Genomic DNA, 15,418 nt, shown 5'->3' with positions numbered 1-15,418 from the left:
ACCCTCCTTGTCTGCTGTGCTGGAGTCTCCACAGAGGGGCTTGCACCTCAGGCTCCCAGGGGTGCAGTGTTGGCTGGGAGGCTGATAATCCTTCGACTCTGGGAAATGAAGTCTGCATCACCTGGGGAGGCGTGCTGGCAGCCGCGGTTGCTTCCGGGCTTGCTAGGAGAGTCCTCCATTCAAAAATTACTCTCCTTGTGAGGGCTGGCTTATTGGGTTTGTAAGAATTTGCTTCACAAACAGTAGTACTATTATAATTAAATCTGAAATAGTCATCAAAGATTCTACAGCAAAATAAAAAAGCAGGGGATGAGTTTGAACAGTTTGTCTAGAGCTTCCTGGCAGCCAGAGTAAAAAGGGAAATATGCCCAACCACAGGCTCATTGTCTCAGACTTTTTTGAGATTTTTAAAAGTGTCATGGGCAGAAAGGCTCTACTCTTTCCAATATAATATAACCTAATAATATAACCTACCCTTTCTCGCAGTACGTGGTGAGAATCCCCAGCTTAGAGCCTGTTTTGTGCCTAGGAAGTGTTAAACGTTCGTCACGAGCTCTTGACTCCTGTGCAGGTGTCTGCAGAGTCTTCCCATCTCCTGCCTCCTTCTGTCCCCAGAGCAGCCCCAGCAGACAGGACTCCCTCTCTCCATCTGCAGATGCAGAAGTGCCTGAGCCTGGTGGGGAGTGGGGCCGTGCGGGTGCCTGGCATCCAGCGAGGGCGTGGTGCGGCTGAGGCTTGAGCTAAGGCCTTCAAATCCCAGAGCAGGAAAGCCGGCCCAGCTGTGACCAGAGGCTTTTGGAGGAGGCGGCCTTTGTTCTGAAACTTGAAACACGGGTTTCAGTAGGTGGGCATTGGAGGGAGGGCACCACGGACGAGAGCAGGGCGCAGAGACTGGACACGTGTGGGATGTGCTAGGAGCAGACCCATGGGAGACAAGGGGGCTGCGGTGTGGAGGAGGGAATGAAGCAGGAGAACCGAAACCAGAGGCAAAGCCGTGCCAAGGCGTTCCAGCTGCATCCTGGAGGCAGCGAGGAGCCATAGGTGGCTGTTGAGTGAGGTAGTGCCCAGTTGCTGGGGAGTAATAGGTGAGTCAGGAACGGTCTGCCTGACAGGGTTGTGGGGCCGAGGGAGGGCATGCAGCCTTCTGCAGACGGGTGGAAAGCTGCAGAGGGCAGCCTTAGTGGGCTGCCCTTCCCTGGGGACGTGGAGAGTGGCCAGCTGTTTAGGCTGAGTCAGCCTGAGCCCAGGGCCTTGCGCTCCCCTTCCGCTCTCCGGCCCTGAGCCTGTTGCTTGGTGACAGGGTGAGGGCTGAGCAGGCGCCCACGCCTTCCCGGAGGAGCACCACTGCTTCTGGGTGGCCAGCACAGCGGTCAGGCCTGGACCTTCCACCGCCCTTTCTGTCCCGGATGCCTCCCCCCTGCCCCCGGGTGAGGGTCCCCTCCCCGAGAGCCCCCTTGCCCCTGTACAGGCCCCATTCCCCAGGCTCCTCCCGGTTCTCTGGTTCTGCACTGGGTACTGGTCAGAGCCCGTCCAGGGCAGACCCAACCTGTGCCAGTTGGGGCGTCTCTGAGCCCGCTGCCCAGGGTGGACCCCACCACTCACCACCTGTGTGCCCTGGGCAAGCAGTGTCCCCTCTCTGGGCTTTGGGACTGGGCGTGGGGTCAGCAGTGGGTGTGGGCGGTGGCCTGGAGGCCAGCCTGGGGCGGGGGCTGCCAGGAGGTGGGAAGATGGGGGCTCCGACTGGGGGCAGCCAGTTCTTGGGCTTGGCCACGCCCCCCGTCCCAGGTCTGCACTCCGCTGGCTGGGGCCCAGCCTGGCCGGGGTGTGGATGGGGCACACCTGGAATCTGGGGTCATGCTCAGAGCCGGGACCTGGAGGCCCCACCCGAGTCAGGAGTGAAGGTGCACACTGCCCCGGGCGTGTGCAGACAGGGCCGGGCCTGACCCAGCCCGGAGCCCTCAGCCTGACCTCCGAGCCGAGCCCTCACCGCCCGGGCTGCAGCCTGGCAGCCTCTGTGTCGTCTGCCCAGGTGAGGCTGCACCCCTCGGGCGCTCAGGGGTGGGGGACGGGGACCTGAGGCCCTGGAGCCCCTTCTGGGAAATGGGGTGAGCCCGTCCTGCATGGAGGCTGTGAGGTTAAATGAGGACACGTGGAGAGATGAGGAGGGACCGGGCCTCGTGGCAGGAGCGGGCACACAGGGCTCCTCCGAGAAACCGCAGGCCAAGCCCGTAACTTTTCAGGCATTTTCCAGTTTTAGAATTCAGTCGATTCCTCATTTTCAAAGGTCAATCTCAGATTCGACTCAGAGCTCTCCTCCGCTCCCCGACCCCGGTCAGGCCTGAGGGGGCAGTGGGCGGGGGTAGGGCTGACCCTGCCCCCCGACTTCACAACTGGGGCTCAGAAAGGCTCCCTGGCATGTCCTGTGTCCCACGTGAGTTAGTGCCAGAGCCAGGCCCTGAACCCATGACCACGTCTGCTGGAGCAGGGAACACTTTGGGAGAAACAAGGAAACTGGAAAGTTCTAGAAGGGTCGTTCTGGGGAAGAGGCCCAGGCCTGGCCCGATGCTGTGATGGCCAAGCCAGGCCCAGGTGCACAGGCGAGTGGACGACTGGCTTTGGCCCTTCCCAGCGACCTCTGCCCCGGGCAGTGGGGACACTCCCTCGAGGACGTCGGCCTGTTGGCACCTGCTGTCAGCAGTGGGCGTCACGCGGTGCTGTGCTGTCATTTGCAAAGCTCTGCTGAGCTCCAGGTGTGTTTGGAAGGTGATGACTGCCGTTCCCATGACAACCGTCCTTTCTGCACCTTGCTCCCGCCTCCGCCTCCACTGCTCACTGTTCCTGACTCTGCCCCCAGTTGAGGGGCGCGAGTGAGGGGGCTGCTGGGAGGCCACGTGCCCTGCAGCTGCAGACGGCACAGTCGCCAGAGCCTCTGGACTGTTCCCGGGAGGACACACCGCTGACACAGCAGGAGGCAGAGCTCTCTGGACGGCCCCCCCAGGGCACCGGGCCTCTTGGCACCTCGTCCTCTCGTGACACAGCAGTCATCATTAGCGTGTCCTGCCTCACATGCCTTTACTCATGTATCAGACACGTCCCTCACACCTGGGGGCCTGTAGCTCCATCAGCTCTCCTTAGCCTCACCACAGCTCTGCGAGACTGCTGCCATGATTATCGCCATAAAACACATCCCAGCACAGAGAGGTGAAGTGACTTGCCATAGTCACACAGCTGGTGGGGGCAGCCTGGCTCCAAGGGCTGTGCTTCTCACCCCTGCTCTGCCCTGCCTCTCTTCCAGTGCTCTGCATGATCCTGTGGGGTGTGCTCCTTCCTTTGCCCATGACAGAGAAGCCAGCTAAGGCTCAGAGCAGGGTCTCTCGACTTTGACACTGTGAGGTTTGGGGCCGGATGATTCTTTGCTGTGGGGGCCGTCCTGCGCACTGGAGCATGCTGTGCCGCGTCCCTGGCCTCGACTCCACTGGTGCCTGGAGCGTGCCCCTGCCCACGCTTGTGCCAGTCAAGTATCTCCAGATATTGCCAAATGCCCCTGGGAGCAAAATCACCCTCTGGTGACAGGGACTGATGTTGAGCTCCCCAAAAGTGCCCCTGGTCACTCATAGGTGAGAGCTCAGAGCGGAATCCTGAATGAGCCAGTCATGTCTGTTCTGCTGGGGGCCGGGGAGTGGTTGGGCCGGGGGTCTGGGTGCCTCTGAACCTGAGGAGGGGGGCGTTCTCTCGCTTCCCATCCATCCATCCATTCATTCATGCACGCCTGCACTCATTCGCCCAGCGGCTCCCGGCCCTGAGATGGAGGGAGGCCGCCTCCCACACGGGGTCTCGGCGCTCAAGCCTTTCTTGGGGTCCTTTCCAAAGTTGCGTGCAGCTTTGAACGGGGTGACAATTTAGCAAGGCCAGGGCTTGACCAACAGTTTTGTGGGCGTTAACTACTTTTTATTCTTAGAAATAGCATGGCGCCGGTCTCTGCCCCGGGGGGATGGAGGTGGCCCGGGCAAGCATGGCAGCTGTGGGGCCGCGGGGCCAAGTGCCGAGCTGTGCGCAGGCCTGACTCCCGTGTGCATTTGTCATTTATTGCGGCCGCCCACCGTGAGGAAGCGGGACTGGCTCAGTATGATGGCAGTGGCGGGGCCAGGATTAGCAGCCAGGCCAAGGCCTTCTGTCTTGGGCACGGGGCCCCATGCTGCCTGGAGCCCTTCCGCAGAGCCAGGACCTGCCGAGTGGCTCAGGGGCTCCTGCAGGCAGGGGGCATCTGTCAGATGCCCCCCTCGTCCCTGCTCATCGGGACTCTGAGGGGGTCCCCAAGGCCCTGTCCGTGTCTTGCTCCCGACAAACACAGATACACACACACACACACAGAGACATACAAGACACACAGACATACTCACACAGAGACACACACACACAGACATGGTCACACAGGGACACACATTCACACAGAGACACACATGCATACACACACAGACATACACATAGGCACACTCATGCACACACAGACACACTCACTTGCACACATAGGCACAACATTCACACAAAGATACAAGTGCACATACACACCACACTCACACGAGATACACATATACATACTCACACAGATGCACACACACATCCCAGGCAGGTCAGTCTCTGCTCCACCCCTGGTCCTTCAGCACATGTGGCACTGAGTGTGAGAGCCCCTGGTGTGTCTGCTCATGGCTGGAGGGACTGAGCGGTGGCCGGGTCAGCAGGGTCGTGCTGGGACCCAGAGGCCAGTCCTTGTCTTGCTCCCCGACTCTGGCAAGGACCTGGGCCTCTAGAGGGTGAGGGGGCTAGAGCAGGGATGCGCATGGCTGGAAGGGGCAGAGGGGGTGTGGGAGTCTGGTCAGGGGCCTAACCAGGCCGGGGGCCACAGGGCGGAGAGCACTGGTCCCCTGAGGGCAGTTAGAAGACAGACGCTGGGGCCTGGCTGGTTGGGCTGCCAAGGGCGGAATCCCCAGGCCAGCTGCCTGGGTCCTGGCTGGGACTCAGAGCAGGAACACGGGCAGGGGCACTGAGCATTGTCTGGGATGAGGCCCAGATGGCCACAGAAGGAGCTCCAAGAGGTGGGGCAGGAGGCTTCCTGGAGGGGCATCCAGGCCGGCCAGAACCTGGTGGACAGGGCGGGGGTTGGGGGTCAGACCGCCCTCAGGTGGCCCGTTTTCTTGGGTGGTCATGTTGGTTGGGTCACAGTTGGGTTCAAAGTCTACCTTCCGCCAGAGGGGAACAGGTGGGGCCACCCAGGCCTGCCGCCATCGTGGCACCTGCCACCTGGGCCCCTGCCTCCTCGGGGCAGCCCCCCTGCAGGGTGCTCTCGTTCCGCTGCATGTCCCCTGGAAGGCAGGCCTTCTGTCCCCTGCATCACGCTCATCTCGGGATCCAGCCCAGGCTGCATGCAGTCAGAGCTCAGTGCGTGCAGGGATGCCCTTCACGATTTGTTTCCTTCACGCTCCCACTGGCCGTGCAGTAACAGGGTCCTTCGAGCACAGCCAGCGGGACAGGCCCCTCCCCTGGGCCGCTCGAGGTGTTTTTGTGGTGTCTGTTGACCCAGCGGTGCACTCCTCCTGGCCCGCAACGACGTCTGCTGTCCCGTTCTTTTTCCAGGTTGCGGGGGCTGCGGCACAGAAATCAAGAACGGCCAGTCCCTGGTGGCCTTGGACAAGCACTGGCATCTGGGCTGTTTTAAGTGCAAGACTTGTGGGAAGCAGCTGAACGCGGAGTACATCAGCAAGTGAGTGGCGGGGCTCCGGGGCCCTGTGGTCCTCCTGCGTCCGCTCCACGCGGCCGCCCTCTGCGCTTCTCCTCTCCCTGCTGCCAGCTGCTCCTGTCCCCTAGTTAGGCGAGGAGAGCCCTCGGGGCCCTGGCGTGTTTGTCCCCACTGCCGGCCGCCTTAAAGCGGTGTGCAGACTCCAGTTCCGGTTTTGTCGATTGAAACAGATATTAGCGCTCCCATCTTTGACTTTGTAGGACACCTCCCCTCACCTGTCCCTGGTGTCACCTTCCCCCATTGCTGGCACCAGATCTCCTGCTGAATGCAAAGCGGACCTCAGCTGATGCCAGCAACAGAGCGAGGAGAAGGGCTGACCGGTGTCAGTTGTCACGGATGTGACAGTGCAACCCCATGCTCCGACTTCGGCACTGAGGGGCCATCGGGCAGCTCCCGCTGGCCGACACAGTGTCCCCAGGCTCACGGTCAGGATGCGATGATGGCTGCTTTGTGGGGAGGTGGGGAGCAAGTGTTATTGGAAGGCAAAGGAGGGGTTGGGATCACGGCCCGGGGCAGGAGAGCGGGACTGAGGGAGGGACGCACTTCAGTCCCCAGAGGGTGGGGAACTGAGAAGGTAAGCCCCAGACTGCATGGGTGGGGCGGGCGGTGAGGGGAGACAAGTCAGGAAGGAGCTGGGAGGGGCAGTTTCTCTGGGGGCAGAGCGGCTCCTGCCTGCGGGAGAGGGCCTCTGGGCAGCTTCCATCCAGGGCTCTGCTAGTTCTTGACGTCCGGCTGGAACAGAGCCATCACAGGAACGCCTAGTTAAAAGGAATCCTGTGCGATAAAGCCGCACAGAAGGAAACACACGCACATGCACACACATGCACATACGCACACCCACGCACATACATACACACAGGCATGCAAACACACATGCGCACACACACATGCACGTACACACAAACATGCATGCACATATATACACAGACATTCACATACACAAGCACGTGCACACATGTATACACATGCATGTGTGCATACATACACAGGCATGCACACATACACGAGCACATGCACACACACATATACACAAAGGACACACGAACGAGTGCATGTCACACTGGGGGGCCTAATCAGCTCAATTTCCTGGGTGACGTACTCTTTCAGTCTGCAAAGCGTCACCGTTGTGGGAAGTGGGGTTTATCTGTATTGTTTCTTACAATCATGTGTGACTCTAGATTTATGTCAAAATAAAGCATCTGCAAACCAAGGTGAGCCTCTGTCCAGGCTGGTCAGGCGGGTGAGCCTCTGGCCACGGGGGCGGGGGGGGCTGTTGCCTCTGTCACAGTGGAGGGAAGTGTGAGTGGTTCGCAGGCCGCCAGCCCGGCTGACACAGCGCTTGACAGTGAAACAAGTGCGCCTGCCCCCGCATCGCGGCCCTCACCGGCGGTGAGCGCTCGCCCACGCTGCGCAGCACTTAGCAACCTGCACGACCGACCGTCCCAGAACTGTCGAGGGCCGCGTGGTGTTGCCATGGAGACGTTGTCTTTGAGCCTCCTGGGTTTGCTGCCTGTCGTTGGTGGGGAATAATGGGCCGAGGTCAGCGGCGATGGGGAGCGCACCCCGAGGCCCGGTTGACGGTTGACGTCTTCCTCCTGCCACACGAAGGAGGGACTTCCTCTCTGCGAGCATGGCAGAGGGGCGCCCGGCAGCTGCTGCAGCCCAGGGCCGTGTCACCCCACACCAGGCCCTCCCCCACCGGGCGTCTGCGTGACCTACCCAAGGCCCAGGTGTTGAGGAAGAGAGGCGACGTTAACTCGGGTCTCCCCACAGTGCGAGACGTCTTCCCTTCGGTTGGCCTGCATGAAATCAAAACCAAACTGGAAATAACACGGCGAGTTCAACGATGCTGGGGAAGGGACATGCCCTGGAGAGCGGCTGCCCCGGTGATCCAGTCACCTCCACACCCAGCTCCTGCTGGGCCGGGCCTGGGGCCGAGGGGATGGCCATGGTAGCAATGACAGTGGCCTCAGCCACCAATTGGCAAGTGCCTACCCTGTGCAGGTGCTAGCCACACCTTCTCTTATGTAGATCTTACTATTGTGTCTCCCATTTTACTGATGGAGAGCTAAGGCCCGGAGAGGTTAAGTGACTTGCCCAGGGTCACACAGCTGGGGCGTGGCATTTAAGCACAAGCGTGTTCCCCACGTGGAGCGTGGCCACCCAGAAACCTCGGCACCGCCTCTGAGCCTCCCCGCCCCCTCCACGCTGCCACTTGTCCTGTTGTGGTGACCTCTGGATAATAATAACAGTCACCTTTGAACGGGCTCCTGGCCTGTGCCAGATGCTGTACCTGGCATGTGCCTGCGTCGTCTGCCGTCAGCCACCCTGCAAGCCGGCTGTTGTCCTCACAGCTCATTTGCTGGGGCTCAGTGTTTAGGCCGCTCGCCCACGGCTGCCCCAATGTCCAGGAGCAGCACCATGACCCTGTCTCGCCCGTCACTGGTCCCCAGTGCCACAGACGGCGCCCAGCACATGGCAGGCCAGCCGGGAGCACGGGTGCAGAGTGGAAGCCTCAGCACAGGGCCCCCGTTCCTTCCCGCCCGCCAGACCCTCTGCCGCTCTGTGATCCCACGAGCAGGAAGCTCCCGGCCACGCCTGGGCCAGTGAGGTCTGGTCCCAACCACCGCCTGGGCCGCCTGGTCTCATGTCACCCCTCAGGCCTGGTCTCCGATGCAGGCACCTTTGTCACACACCTCTTCTGGTTCCCATTTTTCCAGGACGCCCTGGGCAGCCTCCTGAGGGTTCAGTAGGCCGTTTCCCACCCCAGATGTTGAACGTGGCACAGAGTGAACCGGAAGGAAGGGCCGCGCCTGTGGAAACATCTTTGCTTTCCCAGACGTGGCTGTCACTCCCTCCGCTCAGCCTCTAGAGGTGGCTGCCAGCCCCTCCCTCGCCCGCTGGGCAGGCGGCCGCACCCCTGGGCCCCTCGGTTTCTCCACCTGTGAAACGGGGTGGTCTGGGTGATGTTGCTCGTGGGGCTGGGTGATGACAGGGGACACTGCGCTGGCGCCCACGAGCGCCCCGTAAACGCGTCTGTCGGCGGTGCTGTTGTTCGGGGCAGGTGGAAGCGGGTGTCTCCGCCTTTGGCCGGGTCCCTCTCCCTGGCGCGGGCTGCTGGGTTTGGGGCCCTTAGGTGAACCCCGCCCGTCCTGACTGCCCGTCTCGTTGCAGGGACGGGCTGCCCTACTGTGAGGCCGACTACCACAGCGAGTTCGGCATCCGCTGCGACGGCTGCGAGAAGTACATCACGGGGCACGTGCTGGAGGTGAGTGAGGCGGCCCGAGCTAAGCCCTGCGCTGGGCCCCGGGGCCTACCTGCCCCCTGGGGGTTTCCCAAGAGGATCAAAATGGCCTCTCGGGGTGCCCCACGTTCGTGTGTGTTTGTGCAAGAAGCCGTACCCCGAGCCTTCGCCACCCCCTTCCTGCCAGCTCTGCTAGAGGACACCTCCCAGGGCCTCTCTGTGAGTGTCACCTCCTCCAGGAAGGCTTCCCTGTGACGCTCTCTGTCCTGGGCCCTTTACAAGTAGGTAGGGTTGGGGAGGGTGAGAACTTGATTCTCCGTCCAGCATTTCGAGTCCAAATGGGGAGACTGAGGCCCGGAGGGTTTAAAGTTAGCCCGGGAAGCAGGACTGTGTCCCCGTAGGAGGCTGAGGGGTCACCTGGCGGGGGAGGTCAAACAGCACTTCCAGGGTGGGGGGACTTGTGGGGTGCTGACGCTGAGTTTCTGATCCGGGCCGTAGTCACATGGGTGTGTCCCTTTGTGAAAATAACAGGTATTATGAGTTTTTCTACATTTGCTCAGTAAGATCAATCCCATGGGGCGGCCGGGGTCGACCCCATCACGGGATTCTGGGGCCCAGCCCAGCCCCAACCCCCCTCGGCCGCCCTACCTTGGCTCTGTGCAGGGGCGGGAAGATGGACTGTCCCTGGGCCTGCCTGTGGTCCCTGGGGGAGGGCAGGTGGCAGAGAACCTCAGGGAATGGGAGGGGGCTGAGCGCTGGGAGGGGAGGGCGCCTGGACCCAGCCGGGGGGGCGTGGGAGCCCTGTCCGCGGAGGTCGCAGAGCAGCCTCTGTGAGTGGGAGGATAGGTGGGGGAATGAGGCTGGGGGCCCCCGCCGCCATCGCTGACCAGGGCTTTTGAGCTCCCTCAGGCTGCTGCTAAGCTGGACCGGAGGCCGGAGCTGAGAAGCTGGCCAGGAGGGGGAGGGGCGTGGGACGGCTTTCCCTGCATCCCCAAGGACTCCCGCCCACCCTGCCCGCAGCTCGTGGCCAGCACGTAACGGGGGTGCAGGATGCTTTAGTGGAACTGGACATTGAAGGGCCAGTTGCTTTTCTTGAAATTACGCTTGACATCCGAGCCACAGGGACAGAGTTACACGGGCCTCAGCTCCACCTTTCTAACCCTCTCTCACTGTCACCTGGGCTTGGAGGGGACGGGGGGAGGCGAAAGCGGTAGTTGCACCCACCCTAGACATCAGTGCTGCCTGAGGCTGCCCCCAACTCACCTCCCCTCATTTCCTGGTAAACCCGGGGTGCCAGCGTCACAGCGGGAGTGGTCCTGGGTCTGTGTGGAGCTCTGCCCTCCTCTGCTGAGTGGCCTCTGAGGAAGGATGCGATTCCGCGCTCACTGATTGTAGAGAGTTCGCAAAGCACAAGTAAGGGGGAAGAAAAATCACTGATCAATGATCCTAGTTAGCTCACCTTTTTGGGTGGTTCCTTCCAGTTTTTTCCTCTCTGCACGTAATCATAGTTGGGATCAAACTGTTTGTACAACATCACGCCTGATTTTTTCAGCTCACGTTTCCTGTTTAACAGATTCCTATGTTTTTGTTTTTCGTATTATGGGTCTTTTTAAAGATGGCTTTATTGGAGCAGAGTTCACCGACCACACCATTCCCCCGTTTAAAGCGTGTGTCAGCGGTTTTTGGCATCTTCACAGAGCCGTGCGGCCGCCCCGCCATGCCTTTTAGAGCATCTTCCTTCCTCACCTCACGAAGATGCTGTGCCCTTTAGCTGTGACTCCACTGGACCCCAGCGCCCCGGCCACCTCCAGTCGACTTTTGGTCTCTAGGTTTCCCTGTCCTGGGCATTTTGTGTAAATGGAATCATGCAATACGTGGTCCTCCGTGTCTGCCTTCTGTCTCGCAGGGTAACGTTTTTGAGGCTCATCCTTCCCCCAGCATGTTTCAGTATTGCATCGTATCCCATCGTAGGTCTGCCCCGGAATTTAAGTCCATCATTTACTGTCGGACATAACACCGCTTTCGGGGTTTTTTTTACTACAGTAAATAACACTGAGATGAACATCTTTTCTCAACTGCATCTCTAGTTTTCCTTAAGATTAATTCACAGAAATGTAGAAACCGAGCCAACAGCTGTGAACTTTTTCAGGATTCTTAACACTCTTAAATCGCCTTCCAGAAAGATTATTCTAATTTACACTCTCATTACCAGAGTATGGTATTCCCCGTCTCCTCCCGCGGGTGTGACCTTTATGACGTCCTGGCCAGTGTGACGGGTGCGGACTCGGGACCTCGCTTTAGCGCGCCTCTCTTCCGTCCCTTCTGATGCTGGGGCTTTTCGTCGTTTTAAGCCAATCCTAGTTCTTGCATTTCAGTTTCGTTTCATAGACTTCCCCTGTTTATCCATTGGGGTCTTCACGTCTTCCTGACCCGACTGTGCGAGTGGTCACGTGATGAGTGTTGCTATTGTCTGCCCAACGTCTTATAGGTATTTTCCCAGGTGGCGAACATGCCTGATATTTACACACACACCCTCTCCCAGGACCCCGGGGCGAAGCCTCCCCGGGCCCTCTCCTGTCTCCTGGTGGCTCCCTCACCCCTCTCCCTTTGCTGCAAACCCAGCTCTGTGGGCGTCTGCCCCCTGTCCCCTGCATCAGCTTCTGGAGGCTCCCGCAAGCCCAGCAGTTCAAACCGTGTTTGTCTCTGTTCCCCCAAAAGATATTCCAGATCATCCCCTCTCTTGCAGGCTGCTCCCCCACAGTGACCTTGTCTTGGACAGGACAGAGGGAAAGGGCCAGTGTCACTCAGGACCGTCCTTGTCAGCTCACCGAGAAGCTCCCCATTGCCACCCCTACGCCCTCGCCTGCCCTTTCTGATAAAGGCGCTGTCCCTCCTCCCACCCATGGCCCCTGCCTGTGCTTGGTCCAGACCCCTCCCTCACCCTGCCGTCTCCTTCCCTCCCTGGGTGCACACCCCCCCTCAAAGGGCGTCCTCCCCAGTAGGTTTCTAAACGGCTCAAGTCTCCCCCATTAAAAAAAACCCTGCCAACCTCGCATCAGGGCCCCTCTACCCGCTGCTGTCCCCTTGTCCCTGCGCAGCCGAGGGCTCCATCCAACGGCCGCCCCACTGCCTCTCAGCCACCAGCCTCTCTCCTCGGTGCACTCGGGCCTTCTCCGCCTGCCTCCCGCAGGCCCCAGGCCCCTGGCTGGGGACCCCTGTCAGCCCCTTCACCGCCCCTCCCTGCCTGTGGGGCCTCCATGCCCACACTTCTGGGTTTCCCGTGGGGGCACCTGCTGGGCCTACCTCTCCTCCCAGAAGTCTCCCAGGCACCTTGCTCCTCCTCTCTTGAGTTACCTGGCTGACTCACCTTTGTCCCTCTGACCCATATTCCTCCTCTGAAGTGCAGGTGGCTCTAAAGCTTGGCCAGGTCATCACCAAATTTGGGAACAACTCCCCCCCGCCCCCGCCCCGGCCACCTGCCTCTCTCAGGGAGCTGCACCACCTGGTGCCACCCCTCTGGCACCTGGCGTCGGGCTGGCCTCCACCCCAGGGAGACCACGTGCTGGGCCATCAGCCAGCCCCCAGCAGGTGGCCAAGCCCACGGTGAAGGCAGAGTGCCCAGGCTCCTGCACTTGGTCTTTGCACACCACTCGGCCTCTCCCAGTGCGTAGACGTTGGCCTGCGTCCTCGTTTTAGCCTTGTGCCACGTCCTAATACCTCATGGCTAAAGTGCGGTGCGTCTTCAGCTCAGGCTGAGCTGTTGCTGCTGCAGGTGTGTGAGTCTAGCCTGACCTGCTTCCTGATGACCGTGGGCCCTGCAGCCTGGGAGAACGGGGGCAGAGACCTGACCCAAAGCCTGCAGTCGGCCCCGCCTCTCCCGGCCCTGAGCCAGCGCCGCACCTGTCAACAGACAGCTCAGTAACCTCCTCGGGTTCAGCGAGACACATCTGTGGAGTGTCCCCAGCTCAGTGCTGGCCCGTGGTAACTGTTGGGGGTGGAGAGCCTTCATCATCGTCCTGGGGCAATCAGCAGGCCTCCCCTAATGGACAGGGAGGGCAGGAGTGGCCCCGTCTGCAGTGTCAGCATCCCTGAGAGTTAATGCTGGGCCAAATACAGAATTGGGGGGGGGCCCGTGAATGGGGTCCCTCTGGTGCACTCCCGGTTATCAGGAAGGGCCCGTCTTAATTGTGAGGAGCAGGAGAAAAACAGGTCTGGGTTTCTCCTCCTCGTCTGCGGTGGAGGATAAAGGGCCTCCCAGGGAAGATTAATGCTTTTGTTTTCGCCTCTGCCGGCAAGTTCCGTGGCGTGGCTGAGTCGGCGGGCTCTGCAAAGCTCTGAGCATCCTCCTCGGAGAGGCGGCAGCCGCGGGCGGGCAGAGATGAGCCTGGCTCCGCAGAAGGGGAGCCGCCGCCGCCGTGGCACCGCCTGAGCTTGGCCTGGAGCGTGCCGGCGCCCAGGGGGGCAGGCAGTGGGCTCTCGGGGGAGCAGGTGGCAGGTGGCAGGATCTGAAAGAGAAGGAAAAGGATCCAGACCACTGGCTGGAGGGTGAGGGTGTCCATCTTCACCGTCACGCTGCCCGTTCCAGCTGTCCTGTCCAGGGAGTGGGCACTGGAGAGGGGCTGTGAGGGCCAGCCGATCGGACTGGGCTCTGGTGCCGGGACCCTGTGCAGGTAGGAAGCCTGGCCAGGTGCTTCTGAGGGCTGATGGGGAGGCCGAAGGTGCCATGAGGGGTTGCAGGTGGGTGGGCTGGCAGGGAGACGGGACAGGTCAGCGAGGTGTGAGCCCCCTCAAGGCACCTGTCATCCTCATTTGGGCCCTAAGGTGCCTGTCGGCACCCAGGGCTTTCCTCTCCCCAGAGCCCGAGTGGGGGAGCAGCTGGGCCCCCTTCCCTGCCTGCAGGAGCCCTCGATCTGTGCCACGTCTGCGTGCGGCCGGGCGGAGTGCCATCTTAACGCTGGTGCCTGCCTGCCCATGAAATGTGCATTTGGTGGTGGCGGTGGGGTTTGTCCCCCCCCCCCCAGTTGCTCCTAAATCTATAGCATCCTCTACTGCGTATTTTCCTGCCTCTGCCTGTCTTGGGTGTCTGTCTTGATGAACCTGCTCTATGCTGGGGTGCGGGTGGAGGAGCCTCAGGGTCCAGTGGGGACCTGGGAGGGGCTGACAGCTGCCCCCACCCTGGGCGCGTGGGGAGGGGTTGGGCGTGAGAGCAGAGCTGCGTGCCTGGAGCAGCCATACTGCCGTGCTGGCTCCTGGGGATGGAGAGAGCTGGAAGGTGACTCGTGAATCATCAGGGACAGCAGTGTCACCAGACCAACTAAACCTGAGTTTGATGAGGGGGAGGAGGTGCTGAGTGAGGGGGAGGCCCCGGCTCAGGCTTGCCGGCGCCCACCTGCCTTGTTGTCACGGTAGTAGCTGGAATGCTCCCCTGTGGGGCGGGGGCGGGGCGGGGGTGCGGGTGCTTCTGGTTTAGCCCCACCCTCCTTAACCCGGCCGTGCCCTCTCTGAGCCCCACCTGCCTGTGCTGCCTGCTTGTCTCCATGGTAACGAGAAGCCCAGGGCCCCTCTGGGAGCAGTAATTAATTCCTCCTTTATTTCTTCCTCCCTCCCTCCCTTCCTTCCTCAATCCATCACTCACCTTACAGACCCCCCCGAGCACTCACAGAGTCCCACCCCTGGCTGGGACTGGGTGCTCAGAGGTGACAGTGATGGGGTCCCCCTGCTGCCCTAGAGGAACCCTGGAGGGAGAAGGGGCCGCCCAGGCGCACTCGGGCCCTGCGTCAGGCGGCCAGTTAAACTGCTCTCCATTTCAAATAAACCGTCTCCTGCCACTCAGGGACACTGGCTGTTTTCCCCTCCTTCCTTCTGTCGGCACTTTCTGTGTGCCCTCATAAGCAGGTGTGACCATCACTGGGAGAGAACAAACCACATGTTCCAAACAAACAAAAGCGTTTCCTCGGGGCAGAGGTGAAGCTGGCTTCCAGAGGCCCCAGTTTCTCTCTCTCTCTCTTTTAATTTAATGAATGTGTGTATTTAAAAAGCACATTCAGAAGGAATAGCTGTTTATTATAAAATAAACCAAAACATCATCCATCATGAAGCCATCACCCAGACTAACTACTGTTAGCATTGAGAAATCATCCTTTTAGATGGTACACACAGACACACAGACACACATGCAGACACACAGATAAGCAGATACGCTCATAGACACACACAGACACACAGATACACAATAGACATACACACAGACACACACAGACGAACTCACACAGGCACACACACAGACACACACGAACACAGACACACACACTCATACACTCAGACACACAGACACAGACACACACAGACATGGGCTGACTTGCGTGGAGCCTGCTGTCGCA

At 60.4% G+C, this 15,418-nt stretch overlaps 1 protein-coding gene and 1 long non-coding RNA gene across 51 annotated transcripts in view; one reads left to right on the top strand and one right to left on the bottom strand.

The window, feature by feature from the left end:
- Window positions 1–15,418, top strand: part of ABLIM2 (actin binding LIM protein family member 2) — a 157,041-nt gene that overhangs the window by 63,730 nt on the left and 77,893 nt on the right. For 49 of the 50 annotated variants that reach the window (XR_011437262.1, XR_011437261.1, XM_070262782.1 and 46 more), the window contains exons 5-6: window positions 5,632–5,758; window positions 8,969–9,062. Coding sequence is in view for 47 of the 50 variants with exons in the window: in XM_070262782.1 (XP_070118883.1) it covers window positions 5,632–5,758; window positions 8,969–9,062 (221 nt within the window). In the remaining 3 variants the exon portion in view is untranslated. Of the gene's footprint in view, window positions 1–5,631; window positions 5,759–8,968; window positions 9,063–13,412; window positions 13,709–15,418 lie in introns of those variants that run through there. The other variant, XM_070262802.1, reaches the window with a different exon arrangement.
- LOC138923534 (uncharacterized) lies at window positions 6,913–10,480 on the bottom strand. Its single transcript, XR_011437263.1, has 3 exons — window positions 10,302–10,480; window positions 7,514–7,593; window positions 6,913–7,304 (listed from the first exon to the last, which is right to left on the bottom strand). It is a non-coding gene; the product is annotated as an uncharacterized lncRNA (long non-coding RNA).

This window comes from Equus caballus, chromosome 3 (genome assembly GCF_041296265.1).
Source record: "Equus caballus isolate H_3958 breed thoroughbred chromosome 3, TB-T2T, whole genome shotgun sequence".
Taxonomy (NCBI): Eukaryota; Metazoa; Chordata; class Mammalia; order Perissodactyla; family Equidae; genus Equus; species Equus caballus.
Note: the sequence above shows the minus strand (reverse complement) of the source record. Positions and strands in the feature narration are given on the sequence as shown.